This window comes from Akebia trifoliata, chromosome 4 (genome assembly GCF_017979445.1).
Source record: "Akebia trifoliata isolate Shusen 1 chromosome 4, ASM1797944v1, whole genome shotgun sequence".
NCBI classification, from domain to species: Eukaryota; Viridiplantae; Streptophyta; class Magnoliopsida; order Ranunculales; family Lardizabalaceae; genus Akebia; species Akebia trifoliata.
In genome coordinates this window covers 39560427-39585116 of record NC_141378.1, presented here as the reverse complement: position 1 = coordinate 39585116, position 24690 = coordinate 39560427, and the positions used below count along the sequence as shown (strand labels likewise).

The 24690-nt window shown below is 35.8% G+C and overlaps 1 protein-coding gene across 1 annotated transcript; it reads left to right on the top strand.

The window, feature by feature from the left end:
• The first annotated feature begins 15695 nt into the window (after positions 1–15695).
• Positions 15696–18416, top strand: LOC147404933 (uncharacterized). The gene is made up of 2 exons (XM_086441052.1): positions 15696–16577; positions 16667–18416. Exon 2 carries the CDS (start codon positions 16874–16876, stop codon positions 18209–18211), a length of 1338 nt encoding a protein of 445 aa, XP_086297178.1. The 5' UTR covers positions 15696–16577; positions 16667–16873; the 3' UTR covers positions 18212–18416.
• Positions 18417–24690: the final 6274 nt, after the last annotated feature.

The following is a 24690-nucleotide window of genomic DNA, read 5'->3' as shown; positions in this document are numbered from 1 at the left end:
GCTTGCCAAGGTGTGATGTTGCAGAGCTATATCTAAATGATGGATCGCTAAAAGAAATTTTTATTTTTATTCTATCATTTAGACCATCAAATTATTCATTCAAAGGTGTTGGGGGAACATGCTTTGTTGAGAAGCGAAATGTTGAAGCAAATAAACCTTGTAAAATCCACACTACTGAGGTTAGCATGGTTCATCTAATATACTATTCATAGGGACTATAGATAACAAGGGGATCCTTAACCACTTGTCTCTTTGATCACTCAGGGTCTTGGTTGGGATTTTTATTTACAATTCACTCAAGCACTATGAGTGAAAAAAGTTTATGACAAATTTTAAAATATCACTCAAGCACCACTACCTACCAAATAAATTTGATGGTTAAGTCATAAAATAATGATTCCAATTATGGTTTTAAAACTCGGTTTCGCGTCTCATCTCATCCAGGCTTGATACCGAGTCGTCTCGGACAAGTTTTCCGATACGTTTGAGACGTTCAAAAAATAGAAAAATTGAACGTTATGTATTAAATCTCGGTAAAAAAAGTGACTTGTGCTTTCGTTCAACCCTGATACCGAGTTAACTCGGACAATATGTCTCGGGTTCGGACGAGTTTTGAAACCATGATTCCAATATGTAGAATAATAAAAAAATCCTTTAATTAATTGATAACTTTTTATTTATTTATTTACCCCAATCCTAATTTGATAGGTTCCTTCTATTACGCTTGCATTGTGATTAATCCTACAATCTCTAGGATCCATAATTATTTCAACACGTGAAAAATGCATTTGTTAACAGCCTAAGGTCGTTTAATCTTTGAAAATTTGATGGTCCAGACCGTTGAAAAATGGCATCGAATTGGATCAAGTCGAAAAAAAAATTTCATCGATCCATATCCATCGAAATATATGTTATAGTTTATAAATGTTTTATACTTATAATGCAAGAAAATAAATTGTCTGCTTGCCAAGGTGTGATGTTGCAGAGCTATATCTAAATGATGATCGCTAAAAGAAATTTTTATGTTTATTCTATCATTTAGACCATCAAATTATTCATTCAAAGGTGTTGGGGGAACATGCTTTGTTGAGAAGCGAAATGTTGAAGCAAATAAACCTTGTAAATCCACACGACTGAGGTTAGCATGGTTCATCTAATATACTATTCATAGGGACTATAGATAACAAGGGGATCCTTAACCACTTGTCTCTTTGATCACTCAGGGTCTTGTTGGGATTTTTATTAACAATTCACTCAAGCACTATGAGTGAAAAAAGTTTATGACAAATTTAAAATATCACTCAAGCACCACTACCTACCAAATAATTTGATGGTTAAGTCATAAAATAATGATTCCAATTATGGTTTTAAAACTCGGTTTCGCGTCTCATCTCATCCAGGCTTGATACCGAGTCGTCTCGGACAGTTTTCCGATACGTTTGAGACGTTCAAAAAATAAAAAAATTGAACGTTATGTATTAAATCTCGGTAAAAAAGTGACTTGTGCTTTCGTTCAACCCTGATACCGAGTTAACTCGGACAATAGGTCTCGGGTTCGGACGAGTTTTGAAACCATGATTCCAATATGTAGAATAATAAAAAAACATCCTTTAATTAATTGATAACTTTTTTATTTATTTATTTACCCCAATCCTAATTTGATAGGTTCCTTCTATTACGCTTGCATTGTGATTAATCCTACAATCTCTAGGATCCATAATTATTTCAACACGTGAAAAAATGCATTTGTTAACAGCCTAAGGTCGTTTAATCTTTGAAAATTTGATGGTCCAGACCGTTGAAAAATGGCATCGAATGGATCAAGTCGAAAAAAAAATTTCATCGATCCATATCCATCGAAAAATTTTCATCACGTCACCAAAGCTGTCAAAAAGGTGTCAAACTTAATGAGTCCCAGAAATAGTACATCAGCCTTCGACAGCCCAGGGCCGTCGAATTTTGTAACATGGAAACAAAAACGATTTATTTCGGTTTCTTAGGGCTATTCCAAAAAAAAAAAATTACCTACACCTACAAAAATAAGAATACCTCACATCCAACCATCTCATCCACACCTACACCAATCAATTCACACTCAAATTAGAGAAGTTTGGGACAATTTTCTATATTATTGGGATTAAGTGTTTTTTTTTTTTTTTTGATCGGTAAGTTGAGGCTATAAAGGGCCCCGTCCTGATTTATTAAAAGCTACTAATGCCGAAAAAAACAAACATTGAGATCCTCCATGAGGATGTGATACAAATCCCCTAGAACATTTAAAAAATCAAACACACAAAATTGCGCATTTAGAGCTCCTCTCCTAGCTAACCAATCAGCAGCTTTATTTGATTCACGCCAACTAAACTCTATCGTGGCTAATTTAAAACCCCACAATTCCCTTCTAATGTCTCTTACTAGGCTAATTAACTTCCAAGGCGTAATCCACTCTTCTTTAATACAATTGACACCCACTAATGAATCTGAAGACACTATTATATCCGAAAATCCTTTTATCCTAAGATGCTAAACCCCTAGAAAGATCGCTTCCATTTCAATCGCTACAATCTCTGTATAATTCGTTCTCCCCATACCTGCAGTGATCAGTTCTCCTGTTTTATTTCTTGCAATAAATCTGAAACCAGCCCCTATTTCTGACTGAAATCCATTCGTATTCAACTTGATATGTCCCATTGGCGGAGAAATCCAACGACCAACATAGCTTTCTTTATTTTTAAACGTTCCATTACAGCCCCAAAGTTGAATCAAATTCAGCACTTCAGTATTTGCCGTCTTCATACCGTCAGCTATACTCCAAACATCCGCCATGATCAATTGGCTAAGTTGCTGCTCACTCAACTCTGTTTCATTAAAAATACGTCGATTACGTTCACGCCATGTATGATACACAGTGGCGCACAACATCAGGCTAAAAAATGAGGTCGACTGATTCCCAATGTATTCAATTTCATTTTCGATAGTATCGACTGAATCTATCTTAATCGCAGCCCAGTTCAGCACACTCTTCCAGCATTCTCTACTATACCTACACTTAAAAAACAAGTGGTCATTCTCCTCCCCATCGTTCCGGCATAGCACACATCTAGAAGCCAGCATTAACCCTCTCTTTCTTAAGTTTTCAACTGTAAGCAGTCTACTATTCAGTGCGAACCAAGCTATGAAAGAATGACTTGGCATTCTCATTTTATTCCAAATAATTTTGTACCACATAACCTCTGTATCATGGTTTCTGATCACATTCCATGCTGATTTAAGGGTAAGCTCCCCATTCGCATTATCTGTCCAAACAATTTTATCATTTTCATTCGGCCTCGGAGGATGTTGCGCTTCAACTAAATCAGCAGTTTTCGTCATTCTCAAGTCATCTCTCATCAGACCTACCCAACCATCATTCCTCGCAAATTCAGAGACTAGAGCATTCAGATTACTATTCATATGATGAGCATATTTTCTACCAAATTGATCCACTAACGCCCCCCCTGCCAACCAAGGATCATTCCAGAATGAAATCGTCGAGCCATCACCCACTAAAAAACAAATATGATTTTTGGTAATTTCCTGCACTTTCAGAATGCCTTTCCAGCCCGTGATGCATCATTTGGAGGATTACATCTCCAAATAGTACCCTTTGCAAGATATCTTCTTCTCATCCAAGCACTCCAAAGGCACTTATTATTTACTATTTTCCAGAAAAGCTTCATAAGACCAATAGTATTCCAGTCTTTGATTCTTCTTATTCCAAGACCACCTTCTTTTAAAGGTCGACTAACTTTGGACCAACTAACAGCATGAAAGGATTTATTAGACCCAAACCCACTCCAAAGGAAATTTTTCAACAAAGATTCAATCTTATAAATGACCCCTTTAGGACGAGAGAAACACGAGGTCTAGTAGATTTGAAAAGAGGAAAGAACCGATTTGATAAGCTCAAGTCTATCAGAAAAGGATAAAAATCTTGATTTCCATACTCAATTCTCTTTTGAATTTTCTCAATCAAAGGGTAACACATCGATACCGTCAGTCGGGAAGAAAACAAGGGGAGTCCTAAATATTGAATTGGGAGACTACCTTCTCTGAATGACAAAGTTTGAATGATAAGGTCTTTGTTGCTTTCATAAGTCTCTTCTTGTTTTGGTAGAGTTGGCTTGTACTAAAGCTTCCTCTGAAAAGAAGAATTCCGTGGTCTCTAATCCCGTTTGCCATTTGTTGAGACACTTGGTTGGAAAGAATCATAGGGTGGTCCAAAGAAAGCAACATTCCTTGTAAGAAGTATTGGTCTCTGTTTTGGGACTTACCTACTTATACATATACTAGAGTTCACGTGCCTACTACGGGAATCCTCTTTGGGAGAGTTTAGGGGGTAAAAGCAGAAAAAAAAAAAATTAAAGGGATATTATTAAAAAAAAATTGAGGTTAAGAGATGAAAAATAATAAAATAAGTTAAAGAAGAGATATAATAAAGTTAAAGAGAGTAAAGAGAAAAGACAAAGAGTGTAGTGTAAGTCAATCAGACATTTGTCCACCCACAAAACTATAGTTGAGGGGACGTTTATCCCACCTAAACTCAGTAGTGTTTTAATATCTATGTATATGGGAAGTGTTCAAAGGACTTAAAGAGAACCAAATATTTTTCAAAATAGGGGTTAGAAGTTTCGGAATGGGCTGATTTTTTGTGATGATGATCTCTCTATAGTTTCACAAGTTTGGAGGGAGTTCTTTTGAAGATCTTTTATTTAGATGGGAGCTTTTTGTAACGATCAAGGGTGTTGTTTTGCTATGATTTTCTCTTTCTTTTCTTTTCTTTTTTTCTTTCAAATTTTTTCCTTTTGTTTTGTTCGGTGAACATCTTGTCCATTGTTCTTTTCGTTTTAAAAAAAATTGCTTTGCCTATCAAAAAAAATATTTTAAATCATTGAAAAACGTTTTTCCTTTCAAAATTAATATATTATCTACAAAAATATCAACTTAATTATAATGTGTTCTACAAAAGATAAGAGTTAATGGTTTTCCAAAATTAAAATTCTTCTTCTTTGCAAATAATAAACTTTTAGAAGAGATGTTCCATTTTAAGCTGCAATAGATAACTTATATGAAAAATTGGAGATCCTTATGGAATATGTATTAATTTCTAAAAATGTAAAAAAACCTTAAATCATCTATACTATAAAAGCAAATGACAATAAATCGGTTTTGGTTACCGATGAGTACCCATCCGATAGTGTTGGGAAATTTTACTCACATTTCCATCTATGTGCAAACCAATGGAAATATACCTATAAATAAAATGTGGAATAAAAGTACATTCGAACCAAACCAAACATAAGCATACCACAATTTTTAACGTGCAAATTAATTCCAAATGATCTCTATTTGGGATATCAATGGTTGCCTTGAATTTATGGATGAGACTCATCACGAATCTGATAATATTCCGTCAAAATCGCAATCAAAACTGCAGGTAAGAAATGAGATTGAAATAGCTCCAAATCTGGTATATTTGTTAGGTTGTATGAAGAAGAAGACCTAAAAAGAGAAGTGCCAAGTTTTTTTACTTGTAAGTTGGAGAAAGAGAGTGGGAGTGGGAGCAATAACTAGCCCAATCCTAGGGGTGCAACTTAATCAAGTTCAAACCAAGAACCAGATCAAATCGATAGCTTTGGACTGGTTTGGTTTGGAACAAGTTGCAGTTCGATTTTGGGTTAAGAAACGGTTGAACCGATTCAGTTCGGCTCTTGGTTCAGGAAGGTTGAAGATGTTTGAATTTAATTTTTTAATGTGCTCACTGCTTAAGAGTTAAGACATAGATCAATGACTAATTATATGAAATATTTCATGTTTATTATTTATTTATCTTTTTTATCATAAAAATATGAGTCGTGCTGGAGTAACCTCAAGCTTGGACCTCACATTGCACACCCTGACGTGAAAATGGTAAGGAACCATAGATGCTTTTTCACTTGTATCTCGAGGAAAAACACTACGGTTCCCATACACTTTTAACGTCAGTGTGTGCAATGTGAGGTCCAATCTTGAGGTCACCTCAGCATTATTCTTAAAATATATGTTGCTTTCAAGCAAGTTCATAGGATATTAGCAACTCAAAGAATCCAATCAAAACAAACGGACCTTCGTTCATCTTCTCCCTTTACAAATCATTTGTATTTTTACAATGACAAGATGACCCCTCCATAAAAATGTTTGTCTTCCACAAAGAATCGAATTCCTCCTCACCATTTAAGCTCGGACTTTTGAATACCACTCTTAAAACTACCCAAGTGGAGTCAAAGGGAGAAATTATCAATAAAAAATACACAAGGGTATTTTTGTTAAAACAAATCTCAAGTACATAACACGACTTAGTAAATGTTTTCATGGTTGGAGTAGTTCCACGTTAACATATACTAAATACATCTTTAAAAATTATTTTTCTTACAAAAATACCCCCAAAATATATTTTTCCTCTAAAAAAGATACCCTCAAATGCTTATTTCCAAGGTGTATTTCATCCATCTTAACTTATGGCCATAGGGCACATGTTAACAAGACCCATAAGGGTTTTGTTAGTGTTAAAGTGTAATAAATACACTTTGGGAATAAGCATCTGAGGGCCTTTTGGTAAGAAGATTTTTTTTTTGTGTGGGCACTTTTATACAAAATTCAATTTCTCAGGTGTATTTGTTGCACTTCAACGTATGCCCTAGTTAACAAGACCCTTTAGTAAGAATTTAGAACACATCGGACTCCTAAAACATGTTATTTTCTATATTGCACGCACCCCCCCTCCAACCAAAATGTGACTTGTAGACACTATTTGTCGTTATAGAAATGGGACACCGCTCTGGATCACAATTGTCCTCATGTTTGTATTAGATATAAGATGAGATTCTGTGGTATAACATCCAATAATTTAAATTATAAAGCAGGTGCCAACTAACTTAGTTGGTAAAGTCTTTGAGTGATGATACCAAAGCCTGGGTTCAAATAAAAATAATTTAAATTATGAATAATAATTGTTTTAATATGCCTTTTCTAGCCTGCTCAAACATGGGTTGAGGCTCTTCATCAACGTAACCACTAAGACTTGAGTGAAAAGGCAGATTTCCTAGAGATTAGTTCTTAGGGATCCACTTTTTCCTAGGGATACATTTTGCATTTTCCATTCAAATGGATTGTTCTAGCCTCGACAAACTTGCAAGGTACTAGTGTCTCACAGATTCTGCGTAGTTGCTTTCTTGACAGACTTGCAATGAGAAAGATGAGAGAAATTATTTAGGAGTCCAACTAACCTTACTAACTTAAAGTACTATTTCAACTCTTACTAAGGATAGTTGAGCTAACCATGTGGCATCCAAAAACATGATCTGATGCCACAAGGTTGTAGAGGACAAAATTTTGAGCTTTGAAAAAAATAATGTCATTTTTCACGGTTGATTTTAGTTTAAATTTGGGAGTTCCGTGGAGCCACCCATTTTCAAAACCTTTCGATCAAGCCCAAATAATATATATATAGATATATATATTATATATATATAGTGCTTGTGTGTTGATTGCCCAATGTGGTAATCCATTTAAGCCTAAGGACCGTCAGAGTTAAAATCTTACCAAGTTAGCAAGAAAACTGTTTTTCATTATTTAGAGGAAACCACTCACAATGTAATAAGAGTAGTGAGGACTATCTGTCTGTGTGTGGAAGCTGTAGCCTCTCTTCCCAAACCAGATCAAAAGAAACCAATCAATCCACGGCCAAATCACAACCACAATTCCATTGCTCTTCTACTTACTTCAGCTTCTTCTTCTTCTTCTTCTTCTAAATTCTTTGTCTATGTTGCCCTGAAGATCATAAACAAGCCCTCCTCCAATTCAAATCCATACTAATTGGAAATCATAATAGCTTTAATGGCTCCATTCCTTCCCAACTATTTGGTCTCAGAAATCTAAAATACCTTAAACTTGCTTCGATTTCGCTATGAGGAAATCTAAGTCGTGAAGTGGGATTTAAGCTTGACATTGTTGGATGTGTCCTCTAACCAACTATATGGAAAGATCCCTAAAGAGATTGGGAACCTCAATCAATTGCAGAGTTTCGATGTCAGTTATAACGACTTTTTTGGTGGAATCCCAACGCCATTTGGCAAATTGTCGAAGCTTGCTGAATTGGACCTCAGTGATACTATTATAACAGGTTGAATTCCAAAATCAATTTGGCAGAATCTGAGGGAACTGCAATACTTGACCCTTCGAAATCTTTCTCTTTCATCAAATATTCTAATTGAAACTTGTCCAACCTTATTAGGTTGGACCTCAACTACTAAAACTTAACTGGTGGAAGTCCAAGTTCACTTGGGAACTTATCTAACCTTGTTCATTTACTCCTCCAAAACAACAAAATATCAGGTGAAATTAAATTTTAGTAACTCTTTACTAACTTGGAAAACTAATCCTGGATTTTACACCTAATCTTATTTTTACAGGAGGGATTCCAGTGGAGTTGTTTGAAATTGAACGATTGGAGGAATTGTCTCTTGGAGGAAACAAATTCAATTTGAGTGGCAATTTGACTATCAACCCCAAATTTTCATTGAAAAATTTAAACTTGGGATCCAATGGCATCATCAGAAACCTTCCCAATTTGACTATCAACCACAAAATAACTTTTCTGGTTCGTTGCAACTTTCCATGCAAACAATGTACTCCTTAAACTTTCCAGACTTGTCCGATAACAACTTTTCAGGTGACAAAATTCCTAAGGCCTTGCTTGGTACGAAGTAAATCATTTGCAAATGCAAATGATTTGTAGGAATCTAATTTACAGGTGCTCGGTTAGATTCTTAAATTTTTTTGCATTGCAAATTATTTGTATGAACCTCTTAAATCTAGTGACTTTGATTGGGGAAAATGTGTTCCACCCTTAAAAAAGGTGTTGGATCCGAATCTGTAGAGAATGATGAATGGGCTCGATTGAGCCCATTAATGAGGAATTGTTGATGAATTTTAAGTATGGTTCCATAAGACATAGGCTCTTGAGAGTTTCGAAACTTTTTGCCTTTTTTGAAGTTCATTTTAAAACGTCAAATGAAACCAAAGGTTTCATCACTTAATCAGATATCCCCAAATCGATGGGCTTAAGGATTGAATAATTTGGCCCATTTCAACTTATTAAGCTTCAAATCCAAGAGGTAAACAAGAAAAAAAAAAAAAAAAAAAAAAAAACAATAACTATTATCATAAGTCAAAAAAATGAAAGAAGTAATTTTTTAAAAAAATCCGTATTTAAAGTACGGATTGGGGTATTTTATAATGATCCGTACTTTAAATATGGACTAGTAAGAAAATTTTTGGCCAAAATTATTATTAATTTTTTTTCTTTTAAGATTGTTGGTTTGAATTTTAAGGCAGATTGCCTTTGGTTTTTTCCTTGGACAAAAGAAATGGTGCTCCTCCTTTACCTAAGAGGAGACAAAAGAGGGAAAAAGAAAGCCCCCCCAAAAAAAAAAAACACACACACACACACACACACACACACCTAAATCTAGACAATTTTGCCTTCGAGGGCGCCCTTATAGGCTTTACAACTTTGGCTACGAGGCCTTGAAAATAAATATAACTTTCAATTGGGATTGATACATTTTTAAGGAACTTGGACTGTGGGGGTATGGAGATGTATAGTTTTTAGGTGATAATGTGGGTAGAATGATTTTGGGAGGTGGGTTGTGGTGGTGACTAAGTGTCTCTCGTTAATGATCATTGATTGTATGAATCTTGATTGATTATGATTATGGACATATATATGGATTTGAGATTAAAGTAGGGGTTTGGGCTTAGAATTGGGTAATGATTTAGGTCCATTGGGCTTAGGAGTTGGGTTGAACTTGATTAGGTTAGGTTAGAATGATGATACGTTGAGAAGATGATAGTGTTTAGATAAGTCTTATTGTGGGTCCATAGGATTATTGAGAGTCATAGTGCTCTTGATTTGAATAAAAATGTTAAAATTTGAAGAATTTGACCTTTAGGCCCGTTGACGGTTTTTTGACAAAAATATATGTTTTTCGACAAAAATATATGTTTTTCGAGCCATTTTCAAGTAGGTTTCGTCCAAATTGGGGTGTCTACAGTTCCCATACACTTTCACATTAATAAGTACGATATGAGGTTCCAATATGAGGTCACTTCAACATTATTCTTTTAGAATTTATAACTGATCCAAAAGAGGAGTATTCTTGTCATTAAAAAGTAATTACTTTCAGGGATAGAGTAATGAGTCGTGTTGGAGTGACCTGAAGATTATACCTCACATCGCACTTTCTTGGCGTGGAAGTGTGTAGGAACCTTAGATGTTTTTCACTCGTATCTCGATGAAAAGCAACTATGGTTCCTACTGACTCCCACGTTACGAAAGTGCGATGTGAGGTACAATCTTGAGATCACTTTAGCATTATTCTAGAGTAATTTCAACTTTAGGGGAGTATTATTTATTAGAGTTGTGTTGGAGTGACCATAGCGGGGGACATCTTGACGTGGTGGCGCGTGTATGTCCATAGTTGCGTTTTACTTGTATCTCGGAGAAAACATATCTATGGACATGTGCGAGCCATCACGTCAAGATGTTCCCTCACTGAGAAGACTCTAGCATTAATCTATCTATTGTATTGTGTTTGAGATCAGCCCCGTAAAAGATTCAATTTTCAATTGATCTTGTACTAGTTCGTTTGAGTGTTGAACGAACCGATTTGGTACGTAGCATTCAAAGCCGACCAATCCATAGCAATACACTTGCAATGTGTACTCTTAAAATAGTAGTTTACTATTCTAAGAATTAAAATGAATAGTGCACTGAAATGTGGAGGAGTTCCACAATTTTCAGTGAATAGGCCTTTTTTATCTTCCTGTTTTTTCAACCAAATGTCTTTGTTTCAATGGTCTTGTTAACGTTTTCAGTGCAATTACTACAATTGGGAAATTGAATTTTGTACCAAAAATCATTTTTTTTAATTATGAAAATATCCCTAGATGCTTATTCCCAAAGTGTATTTATTGCACTTAACACATGACCAAGACCCCAATTCAAATTATAAATAAAGAATAATAAATGCTTTAGTAGGACTTTTCTAGCCAGCTCAACCCACGGTTGATCAACATATAACAGCTATGATTAAAGGGGGGGAAAAACTGTAAACATCCTAGAGATCAATTCCTAAGGATACATTTTTGTTTGGAATCCCTAATATCCCAATGGTTACGTTGATTGTTGAGGAAGGCTTGAATTTTTCTTTCAAATGGAGACTTTTCTAGCCTTAACAACACAGTGCAAGGTAGCAGTGTTTGAAAAATTTTGCTTAATTAGTTGCTTTAATGGCGGATTTGGACTCTAACGACTTTGACAATGTGGAAAGATGAGATAAAAAAATCAATTAGAGGAAACCAACCAAAGACTTTAATTCAATCACAATGTCATAGTTGTAGTATTGAATTTAGGCCTGTCAATGGATAGTCAAAAATTCGAATCCGATTCAAATTCGTATTTGAAATTTCGGATAATATCTGAAAATTTGGGATATCGAATTCGGATATATTATAAGTATTCGAATAAATTTCGGATACGAATTCAGATGTTGATACATCTGAATCATTAATATCCCATCCGATATCAATGCATATTTTGTTTTGAATTTATATTATATATGAATAAAAGTAGAAGACAACTTTTTTTATATTATATAAATAAAAGGTGTTAGTCAGCTTTTTCTATTATATATTATATATAAATAAAAGTCATCATGACTTGTATGTAGGTCCCTCTTTCTCTTTCTCTAGTTCCAATAAAGAGAAATCTTTGAGGACATGACACAGCCCGAAGCTTACGTCAGACAAGAACTTCGACCAAAATGGAAGATCGGTGATCACAGAACATCCGGAGATAAGATGCCTGAATTGGGCATCTAAATCAAAGATAAGATCTCACCATAGCTCCTTCGCCATGATAGACTTTGAAAAGTCATCATCGCTAGTCTTCCCCGTCATATAAACCCTCATCCATTTTCTCATATGTGTTGAGATCTTGGGTTTCAAGTGATTCCTCTCTCTCTCTCTCTCTCTTCCTTCAAACTACAACAAATAACCCTTGATATTTTTGGGTTGAAGATGACTAGGTTGTAGAAGGGAAATTTTAGGACTTTTGGCTATGGGTTGAAGATGAGGTCATTTCGATCATAGATTAACTTCTAATCGGATAATATAGGATATCCGACAAGTTATTCGAATTCGGATTCGAATGTCAATGTATTATATCCGATCGGATTCGAATTCAAATTCGAATATTAATATTTTTTTTCGGATTCAAATTCGGATATAGACATATCCGATCGGATATCTATCCATTGATAGTCCTAATTGAATTGAGGACTATATATATGTGTGTAGCCTTACTAAAACAAATCAAAAGAAACCATGGAGGGTATTTACTTGTTCTATCAAATAATGGTACTCCTTTCTTTCTATCAAATAATGGTCACTATAACAACATGGTCATTTTAGATAATTAAAAGAAAATAAAAAATTCGATTAAACGATGATTTTGTGCCTTTGGATGTAAGAGACTTTGATATCGGCCTAAATCGTAACGGTCATCTCATTAAGAAAAGAGACCCTTCCATATTTTTGTCTTGAAGGAACAAGCTTTGAAAAATGTCAGCTTCTCGATTATGGGCCTACTCTCATTTTATGAAGAGGGGCCCAATCACCTTTAGCTTCAAAACAAATTTTGTGGTGTGCACACCAAATGTTAGGGTTTAAAATAATTTTCTTTTAAAAGTAGATACAACCCTTACACTTTCGATTAAATCGAAGTCCGATCTACCAAAGGTATGGGAGGGTACTTATTGTATCTTATGGCTTTCGAAAACTAAAATTAAGGAAATGGGGGAAGAGATATGAGAAGAATATGGAAAGGGGAGAGAGGAGGGTTAAAATGAAAATCCTACTCTAAACCCACCTTGAAGCTTTTTCTTTCTCTTTCTTTTTTTCTTATTTTTCTTCTTCTTCTTCTTCTTTTTCGAATTTTCTTCTTAATCTTCGAAGTGGTCTTTTTTATCTTGATCTTGAATTATTGAGACTTTAAGGATGAAAGTAGAAATTATTTTAGTGTAAGGATTGATATGAATTGAGATGTTTATAATCATAAGATTTAAGAGGAATGAACTTTAGGATTGATAGTTGTGGATATTGAAGTTATGAGTTAATAGATTCTTTAGAGGGATTGAAAGAGGGGAGAGAGGGATTGAGAGTTGAGAAGCTTGAGAGAAGGGATTCAAGCGTGGGCTTTTTTGAGAGGAAGTGAAAGGCTTTTATAGGTTTTGAGGATGACTTTCGGGATTAGAAATGTCAAAAATAGAAAATTAAAGGATAATGGAATGAGGTGTAGGCATTGGAGGGTTGTAGAAGGGTATTTGTGGAAGGTGGTGGAAATGGGTCATTCTTGACTCAAGGGGGTTGGATCCTTCAACCCATATGGGTTGATTGTTAGGTGGGGTTAAGTGATGTGAGTGTTAAGTGTTGTTTGTTAAATTGAAAAAAATAAGTACTAAATAGCATTAAGCTTTGAAACTTATAAGCACTGAATTTAAGTGTTGAAAAAGTTATTTGCTTAGATGCAGAATTATATTTGTTACATATTGTTGAAATTGGTAAATTGTCTTTTTTACCCTTACAATCATATTATACATTGTTTGCATGTTTCAAATGCTTATTTGTTATTAAATATAATAAAATAAATTATTTCTTATAAAATTAAAATACAATTCATTTTTAAATAATAAGTAATACTCAAAATTTCAATTTATAAATAATATTTTTATTTATAAAAGCCCACAAATTTCAAATTAAAAACAATAATGTCATACAAGCCTTCAAAATTTGAAATCAACATTGAAAGAACTTAATTTGGGATGAATAAATTTCGATGGAAATGAAGGATGTGTAATTATAAAGCACCCCACAAATTAATAAGAGCAACTCATACTATAGCCAATTTATTTTTTCTTTTATGGGTTAAAGTTTTTGGAATGAACCAACTTTTGGTAAGGATGATCTATATGGTTTAGAGATCATATTCACCAGAAATCAGTCCATTCCGAAACTTCTAACCACGTCAAAACTAGTTTTCAAAAAAGAAAAAAAATGAACGATTTACGGTTCTTGAACTTGTTTTGATGTGGTTAGAAGTTTTGTGGTGAGCTGATTTTTGATGAGGATGATCCTCTCATTGAAGAGATCATCCTCACCAAAAATCAACTTATTTCAAAACTTTTAATCCATATAAGATAAAACAATTTGACCATGGTGTGGATTTATTAGTTTGTGGGGTGTTTATATACTTATTCATGGGATATAAGCGATAATATCCTTTTAAGTATAAGGGCATACTTGTCCATGCTCAAAAAAATGAAGAATATACTTGTCCATGCTGAAAAAAGCGAAGTGCTTACCGTTTCAGCACTTTTTTTTAGCATTAAAATAGTGCTGAATTTTTTTTTCACTTATTTCAACAATAAGCGTTGAAAATATGGAGTAAACAAACACGCTATTTTGACAAAAAATGCTAAATTTTTTTTTCTAGTAATAAGCGCTGAAAAATAGCGCAAACACCACCTTAGTCGAAAGAATGTTTGTGTAAAGGGATAGTTGTGAGTATTTTAGGAGGGTGGATGGGATGGTGACATGTGTCCAATGGTACGGGATGAGTGGGTTAGGTGAGTTGATTAAGGTAATTGGAGTATAAGGGGTATGGAGATGACTTATGGAGTGTTTTAAGAGAGGGATTGATCTCTAAAGAATCTCTAGAGATCAACCCCATAAAAGATTTCTATTTTCCATTGATCTTTTACTAGTTGGTTTGAGTGTTGAGCAAACCCATGTGGTACATGGGGTTTAACTCAAAATTTTACCAAGTTCAAAGCTGACCAATCCAGAACAACACACTTGCAATGTGTACTCTTAAAATACTAGTTTGCTATTCTAGGAATTAAAATGAATAGTGGGCTGAAATGGGGGTGAGTTCCATAATTTTCAATGAATCAGCCTTTATTATCTTCCTGTTTTTTTCCAACAAATGTCTTTATTTCATTAAATTAAATTGTGTTTAATATTAACTTAAAACACTTAGGACTCCTAATCCAAAATATCCCTAGACGCTTATTCCAAAAGTGTATTTATTGCACTTAACACGTTAACAAGACCCCAACCCAAATTATAAATAAAGAATAATAAATGCTTTAGTTGGACTTTTCTAACCAGCTCAAACCACACTTGAGTTAAGGCTCTCCAATTATTGTTGAGGAAGGCTTGAATTTTTTTTGAGCTCTCTGATGTGTGGCCAAGTGGTAGCACTTCGGGGTAAAGGGGTCTGCTCCCCTGTGGTCTCAAGTTCGACTCCCAACGGTTGCTAATATCTATGACAACGGACCACAGGGTTAAAAGCCCTCTTCAGTAGGCTTTGCTCGGGGAGGAGGGATTATTTGGTGCGCGCAAGCTGGCCCAGACACACCCTTCTTTACAACAAAAAAAAAAAGGCTTGAATTTTTCTTTCAAAGGGGGACTTTTCTAGCCTCAACAACACAGTTGCAAGGTAGCAGTGTTTGAAAAATTCTGCTAAATTAGTTGCTTTAACGGCGGATTTTGACTCTAACGACTTCGACAATGTGGAAAGATGAGATAAATAAATTAATTAGAGGAAACCAACCAACGACTTTAAGTCAATCACAATGTAATAGTTGTAGTATTGAATTGAGGACTATATACATGTTTGTAACCTTACTAAAACAAATCAAAACAAACCATGACAAAATCACCAACACAATTCCATTGCTCATCTTCTTACTTCTTCTTCTTCTTCTTCTTCATGAGTCTGAGTCTATGTTGCCCTGAAGATCATAAACAAGCCCTCCTCCAATTCAAATCCATACTAATTGGAAATCATAACAAGAGTTTTATGCGATCCTCCACCTTAGATTCTTGGGTCTCCAATTCTGATTGTTGTCTATGGGAGGGCGTAGAATGCTCTACTACCTTTTCTTCGAGGCCAGTAGAAGGCCTTGATCTCTCTTTCATTATTAACGAATCGACTTCTGCTGCCTTGACATCACTCTTCCATATAAGAAGCCTCACCAACTTGGACATATCTTTTAATGGAATGTATGGAGAAATTCCTACAAACGGTTTTATTAACCTGACTCGGTTGGTTTCTCTCAACTTGAGTGATAATCACTTTAAAGGCTCCATTCCTTCACAAATATTTGGTCTTGGAAATTTAAAGTTTCTTAAACTTGCTAAGAATTTGCTAAGTGGACAGATCCCTAACGAGATCATTGGGAACCTCAATCAATTACAGAGTTTCGACGTGTCCAATAACCTTCTATATGGAAAGATCCCTAACGAGATCGGGAACCTCAATCAATTGCAGAGTTTCGATATCAGTTCTAATGAATTTTTTGGTGGAATTCCAACTTCTTTTGGAAATTTGTCTCAACTTGTTTCTTTAATCCTCGACAACAACAAATTATCAGGTGAACTCACATTTCATGAACTCTCTTTACTAACTAACTAAGGAAATTCATTAATCCTTGGTTTAACAAATAATTTTTTACTTTTACAGGAGGAATTCCAGTTGAGTTGTTTGAAATTGAACAATTGGAAGAACTGTCTCTTGGAAGAAACAAACTCAATTTGAGTACTGGAAGCTCGAAGATAAACCCCAAATTTTCATTGAAAAGATTATACTTGAGATCTTGCGGCATCATTGGAAATTTTCCTAATTGGTTGTCCAATCAGAAAGATCTTTCTTCATTAGATCTTAGTGATAATGAATTGGAAGGGACAATCCCTCAATCTCGATTTGAATCTCGTGGAGATTTCTCTCCATAACAACAAGCTCACAGGTTCCCTCCCACCTCGTCTTTTCCAACCTAAGCTAGGATTCCTTGATCTTTCAAATAACAATTTTATCGGTGAACTTCCAAAGAACATTGGGGATTCAATCTATCTTATAGTCCTTTGGTTGGGTCAAAATAACTTTTCTGGTTCGTTGCCACTTTCCATGGAAACAATTCGCCCCTTAATCTTGTTAGACTTGTCCAATAACAACTTTTCAGGTGACAAAATTCCTAAATTCCATAATTTGTGGTATGTGGACCTCTCCTCCAACAAATTCTCTGGTGAAGTTCCAGTGAACTTTGGAAGGATGGTATCTACACTCAGGCCTGGCCAAAACAAATTCTCAGGCCACCTACCGGAGAATTTGACACTAATGCAAAACCTCAAATACCTTGATCTCCATAACAATGAAATTTCAGGTGAGGTACCAAACTTCCTCTCTCAAATCTCAAGCTTAAAAATTCTAAACCTAAGGGAAAATTACTTGCATGGGTCAATCCCCCATCTTCTAGCCAGCTTAACTGACCTTCAAATTCTAGACCTTTCTGGCAATAATCTCAATGGAGAAATTCCACAGATGTTTGGAAATATCACCGGGATGATTGAGACCCGTGGTTCTATTGGTCACGTACCAAGTGTACCTTTCACCTCAAGCAAATCACATTATATGTTAGGAAATGGCATGAGCATGATGTGGAAGGGCATGATTCAAAGTATATCTAGCAAGACCCTAAATATGTACAGGTTGATGGACTTGTCAAGTAATCAATTGTCTGGTAAGATCCCATCTTCTTTAGGTTCTCTTAAAGGTCTCAAATCTCTCAACATTTCATATAACAAACTCTCTGGGAATATCCCTACGAGCTTCGGAGGATTTGAAAATCTAGAGAGCTTAGACTTATCACATAACAAGCTTTACGGTGTAATTCCTCAGACATTCAAGAATCTCAAACAACTAACTAAGCTAGATGTAAGCAATAATGAGCTTGAGGGTGAGATTCCAGAAGGTAATCAGATGGATACAATGAACAATCCCAATTCTTATGCTAACAACAAGGGGTTATGTGGGAAACAAATTCAGATTCCATGTCACACACTGAGTCCACCGAGTTATATAACGAAGGAGGAGGAGGTGCCATGGTTTTTGTGGAAAGGTGTATGGGTTGGATTTCCAGTTGGATTCTTTTGGGCGGTATTTCTCTTCCACCTAATCAAATATTTCACCCAAAATCCACAAAAGCGCCGATTAGTCAACCAATGCTTCTAGCAACAAAATGAGGTAAGGATTCCCCCAAATGTGTTTGGTGAGTATGACTTATAATCTCCATGTTAATGTTATGATGAACTACAAAATATGAACTTGTGTTGTGTTTTGCATATGTTATAGTTTATAAATGTTTCGTTCTTATAATGCAAGAATAAATTAAGTCTCTGCTTGCCAAGGTGTGATGTTGCAGAGCTATATCTAAATGGCGGATCACTAAAAGAAATTTTGTTTTTATTCTATCATTTAGACCATCAAATTAGCCTTGTTCCCCTAATATACCATTCACAGGGACTATAGACAAGAAGGGGATCCTTAAAACACTTGTCTCTTTGATCACTCAGTCTTGATTGAGATTTTTATCTACAATTCACTCAAGCACAATGAGTGAAAAATGTTTATGACAAATTTTAAAATATCACCCAACCTCCACTACCTACCAAATAAAATTGATGGTTAAGTCATAAAATAATAATTCCAATTATGATTTTAAAACTCGGTTTCGCGTCTCGTCTCGTCTCGTCTAGGCATGGTACTGAGTCATCTTGGATGAGTTTTCCGATACGTTTGAGATGCCTTGATCAAGAAAAAAAAAAAAAAAATTTGAACGTGATGTATTAAATCTCAGTAAAAAAAAGTGACTATTGCGTTCGTATCGTTCAACCCTAATACCGAGTTCACTTAGACGATACGTCTCGGTCTCGGACGAGTTTTGAAACCATAATTCCAATATGTAGAATAATTGAAAAATCCTTTAATTAATTCATAACTTTTTTTTTCTTATTTACCCCAATCCTAATTTGATTGGTTCCTTCTATCACGCTTCCATTGTGATTATTCCTACAATCTCTAGGATCCATAATTGTTTCAACACGTGAAAAAATTCATTTCTTAACAGCCTAAGGTTGTTTAATTATCGAAAATTTGATGGTCCAGCCCATTGAAAAATGGGATCGAATTGGATCAAGTCAAAAAAAAAAAATTCATCAACACATAGCCATCGAAAAATTTTCATCACGTCACCTAAGCCGTCAAAAAGGTGGTCAAACTTAATGAGTCCCATAAATAGTACATCAGCCTTCGACGGCCCAGGGCCGTCAAATATTTGTAAACATGAAACATAAACGATTTATTTCGGTTTCTTAGGGCAATTCCCAAAAAAAAATTTACCTACACCTGCAAAAATAAGCATACCCCACATCCCCCATCAATCTCATCCACACCTACACCAATTCAATTCACACTCAAATTACAAAAGTTTGGGCAAATTTTCTATATTATTTGGGATTAAGTGTTGCTTTCATAAGTCTCTTCTTGTTTAGTTAGAGTTGGCTTGTACTAAACCTTCCTTTGAAAAGAAGAATTTTGTGGTCTTTAATCCCGTTTGCCATTTGTTGAGGCATTTGGTTGGAAAGAAATCACAGGGTGGTCGATGGAAAGCAACATTCCTTGTAAGAAGTATTGATCTCTATTTTGGGACTTACCTACTTCTGACCTATATATATATATAGGGTCCGGTTCCTGCGACACACATTGCGACACACATTGCGACAACGTGTTTGTCTTATATGGGCAAAAATGTTTGGAATGGGCTGATTTTTTGTGAGGATGATCTCTGTGATGAGGGGATCATCCTGGCAAAAAATCATCCCATTCCAAAATTTGTAACCCCATCAAAATTGATTTACAAAAATTGGACGGTCTATAATTTTTCAACAAAAATTGGACGGTCTAGAAGTTTTATAATGAGCTGATTTTTGGCAAGGATGATCTCCTCACCACAGAGATCATCCTAAAAAAAAATCAGCCCATTCCAAACATTTTTGCCCATATAAGACAAAACACGTTGTCTATATATATATATATATATATATATATAGAGTTCACATGCCTATTATACGAATCCTCTTTGAGGGGGGGGGGGTAAAAGAAAAGAAAAAAAATTCGAGAGAAATTATTAAAAAAATTGAGGTTAAGAGAAAATAAATAATAAAATGAGTTAAAAAGGAGATATAATAAAGTCAGGAGTAAAGAAAAAAGACAAAGAGTGTTGTGTAGTGATAAGGTCCCAATAATCTCACTTTGGGACCGTAATTTCACCGAGATTACCATCGTATAAATACTAGTTCCCTTAAAATAATAATAAATTTTATTTTAATCCCAAATTAATATAGCTAACAATAGTTTGTTACTAATTTCAGGTGAAAAGGGCTCATTCGGAAATCAACAAAGGAAATAATAATTACTGTTACAACATGCGAGCAAAAAGGAAGTATCCGACAAAATCTCGAGGATTTTGGGCGCCACGTCACCGCGCCGCGGCTAGCCATGACCGCGCCGCGGTCATTTCGAGGAATTTGTCTTCGAGATTTTTACAGAAGCTTCTAGAAGCTTCGGTGGTTGTAACTGATTGGGTCATTCGAATCGAATTATCCGCCAAATCACTCCGATTACCCGAATACGAACATTATAAATTGGGAGGTTGATTTCAAAGGAAGGGGCTCTTCTCCTCTTCTCTTCTTCCATAATTTTTGGTTTTTCTTCTTTTAATTCTCTGTAATTTTTCCTTTGGGTGAGATCTTGAGTGTAGTGAGAACATCAAGAGGAACCATTCATTGTTTGTGTAATTGTTGGGAGAGCTATAAAAGAAGAATTTCGGATCGATCATCATCTTCATCTTCTTCACCTATTCTCTCTTTTCTCTTTTATTATTTTTCTGCAATTACAATGCTTGCAATGATTGGCTAAATTCTCATTAGAGAAGTTAAGGAAGCCATAGCAAATTAATCCCTCTAGTGTAGATTTAAATTCTTGCTTTGCTTACATGTTTTAATTCTGAAAATTCTATTCTGATTAAGGTAATCCAACTTATAATTCTGATCCAACTTAGATAGCCATTACTTAGATAAGTTCAAGAATGGCTATGCTATGTGAAAAATCAGAAGATGAGTTGGGCAATCTCAATCATACTGGTGTTTTCATGAATATCCTTTGATTACTCTTAAGAATTTAATTGTTCCACCGTCCGATCCATGAGCAATGACTTGCTCCATGGATTGAGTTATATTCTGAATTTATCTACATTATGGATTAATTGCAAATGTTTGATTAACTTCTCTAATCTCTCTCTCTTAGATTTTCAATCTTTCTTTTCTGTTTTTAATTTCAATTGCAAGTAATTTTCATTTCATTTGTGCAACAAATTAATTTTGTTTTTAAGAAAAATCTGTTGTTAATTCTGTTTTGGCCTTTTTATCCGAATGAGATTTTGAATCCAAACTGTCCCTGTGGAACGAATTCGACTTACCAAAGTCCATCTCTTAAATCTCTATCTTTGCATCTTTATAGCAAGCTTTACAATCGATCAAAATGGCACCGCTGCCGGGGACAGCGAATTGATTCATTTTCCAATTCGGAAAGTATTCGAAACAGTTTCCGAAACAGAACCGAACGTGTTTTACTTGAAACAGAAGCCAAACGAATAGAAAAAAAATTGAAAAAAATTTCATTACAATCCTCAGGATATCAGAAACCATTTCCAATTTGAAAAATCGATTTTCATCAAAATTTTACCGCGCCGCGGTTACCCCTAGATGCGCCGCGGTGACGTGGCAACATTTTCTGTTGATTTTTGTTGGACAAGTTTCTGACATCATGGACATTATAATGATCATATTGGTTTTTTTTTTTTAGTATTCTGATTTGAATAATTTTGTTCTGTTCAGGTGAAGGACTCGACGGAAGTCAATGGAAATTGACGAAAGGCGACACGTGGAATTTTTATCCACTGAATTGATTCTATCACCAAGAAGATCAGCAAATTCAAATTTTCTCTGCATTTTTATTTTTCTTAGAAAACAATTTGTATTAGGTACTTGAATTTGTATTAAATTTTAATTGTATCCGAGAGGGCTCGGATTGTAATAGAATTAAGGACGGACGATAGTGGGACGAAACTATCTCAGCCCCTCGGGTTCGTACACCAAGTTTGGTGTTGGTGGCCTGAGTCGACTCAACTCGATCATCCCCCGTCTAGAACGGGAGGTAAATTTCGAAACACTCACGCATCACTCGCTAGTGAGTTTCTATATTGCTTTTGAGTGACTAATTTGTACACATTGGATTGCACATAGTAAAAGGGCACCCTTACGAGGATGGCACCATAAGATAAGAATCGGAGTTCATTACCGATATCTTGCCCTTCTAGGAAAATCAAATTCACAGCAAATTAATTAATTAAAATTAATTAGACTAGACTCTAGGTTCCATCGAGCTCATTAAACAAAGCTAATCAAAAGTTGCACCAATTGCACTTTTTGATCGTGAACAGTGTCTAGCGCAATCTTGCCCTGTAGTTCTACGTGAATTCAGGGGGATAGACTACGTCTATTCAAGACGAAAGGTGATCTAAGAGTGCCCTTGCTCAGCATTGTGCGCCACCTCTCCTCTGGAGATTAAACTGGCTGTTCCGATTTCAGAGATTTGGGTTGGAGGCTTTGATTAATCCTTTGAACCAGTTAGGAGTTGTCTAGTAATAGGCACCCAGTTCTCACGTGTGAATTTCTCCCTCCTATTGTGTGCAATTTGGTAGTGTATGTTAGGTAGGAGATCGCAGAAAAATCCAATTGTATTTGATCCGGAGATCACAAGGTCTCACCCTCTACCTAAGGTTAGAAGAGAAAGCAACACCGTTCTCACTCCACCAGTCCCAGAAATGGATCCACATCCACTTCCACCTCATCACATCCATGAGGATCAACGAACGCTCAATGAGTTGTTCGCACCTATTACTGCCAACCCTCCATCATGTATAATTTTACCTGCCGCTAATGTGGCACAATTTGAAATTCGGGCAGCCACCATCAATATGCTGCCCAAATTCCACGGTTTCGAAAGCGAACAACCGTACAATCACCTCAATAAATTCTTGACCTTATGCCAGACATTCAAAAATGGTCACCTCGACGATGAGAATGTCAAGCTTAGGTTATTCCCGCTCTCTCTCGAAGACCATGCTGCGACTTGGTTAAACTCCTTGTCCTCCAACTCTATCACTACATGGGATGAGTTGTCGAGAAAGTTCATGGCCAAATTCTTTCCTATGGCGAAGACGGAACAATTCAAAAATGCCATTCGGAACTTCAAGGGAAGATCGGATGAAGAATTCTCCCAGACTTGGGAAAGGTTCAATGACCTTCTTGTTAAGTGTCCGCACAATGGGATAAACAAAGCCCAATTAGTTAATTTCTTTTACCGAGGTCTCCCAACAGCCCAGCGTATTCTTCTCGAGTCTATGCATCAGGGTAAATTCATGAATCAAACTCCTAATCAAGCTTATGAATTCTTAGTCGAATTGGCTGAGAATGCTCAAAATTAGAGCACAAACATAGGGGATTTAGTAGAGGAGATTTATGAGTCAAAAAGCTGGGCATGTATGAGGTTAAGTCTGATCCTGAACTTAAGAATGTCATGAATAGCCTTGTGAGTAGCCTACAAAGTCTCAATAAGAAGTTCGACGCTTTCAGTGTCAAATCCAACTTCCACGAAGCCACTCCAATTCTACAAGTCGCCACAGAGACATTTTCATCATGTCAACTGTGTGAGAATTTCAATCATTCTACGGAGAATTGTCCCACCTTGACTCTCTCGCAGTCAGAGCAAGCCAATGCTATTGGAAATTACAGCACGTATAGGAAACCCACTCCTAACTCTTATAGTCAGACGTACCATCCCGATAATAGGTTTCACCCCAATTTCTCCTATCGACAAAGTGAACCTATCCAATCAGGAGGTCTTCCAGGATTTCAGAAAAATTTCAATCGTCAAACTCATGCTAGTACGAACCTATCTTTGGTTCCGCAACCATCCTATTCTTCACCTCAAAATTCTGATCAACGAGCGATCGTTGTCGACCCTATGACCAATTACTCTCCTCCGGTTGCTCAACCAAACTCAGCATTGGAATCAATGATGGCTGAGATATTAAAGCAACAACAGCAACTTATACATCAACAAATCCAAACTACCCAGAGCCAGTCTCAGACCAACCAGGTCACTGCACAAGCAATTAAAAATTTAGAGGTTCAGATGGGTCAGTTAGCTTCATCCATAGGAGAGAAAAACAAAGGCCAGTTTCCCAGTCAAACTGTGCCTAATCCAGCAGGAACTGTTCCAAGAGGACAGTATGAAATCAATAGTCAGGCAGGTCCCTCTAATTCTGTCCAAGCCGTCCACACCTTACGATCTGGTAAATTGGTGGACAATAAAGTTGAAATGCCTGAGGATGTTCTAATCAAAGAAACAACCTCTAGTGCACCTTCCACAGAAAAAGAAGACCAGTCCAAGGAAACACCTCCTCCTCTCGAAAGTCGAGTAATCATTCCCAAAGCCCCGTTCCCTCATAGACTTCTAGACAACAAAAAGGGAAAACAATTGGAAGGAATTCTAGAAGTGTTCAAAAACGTTCAAATCAATATTCCCTT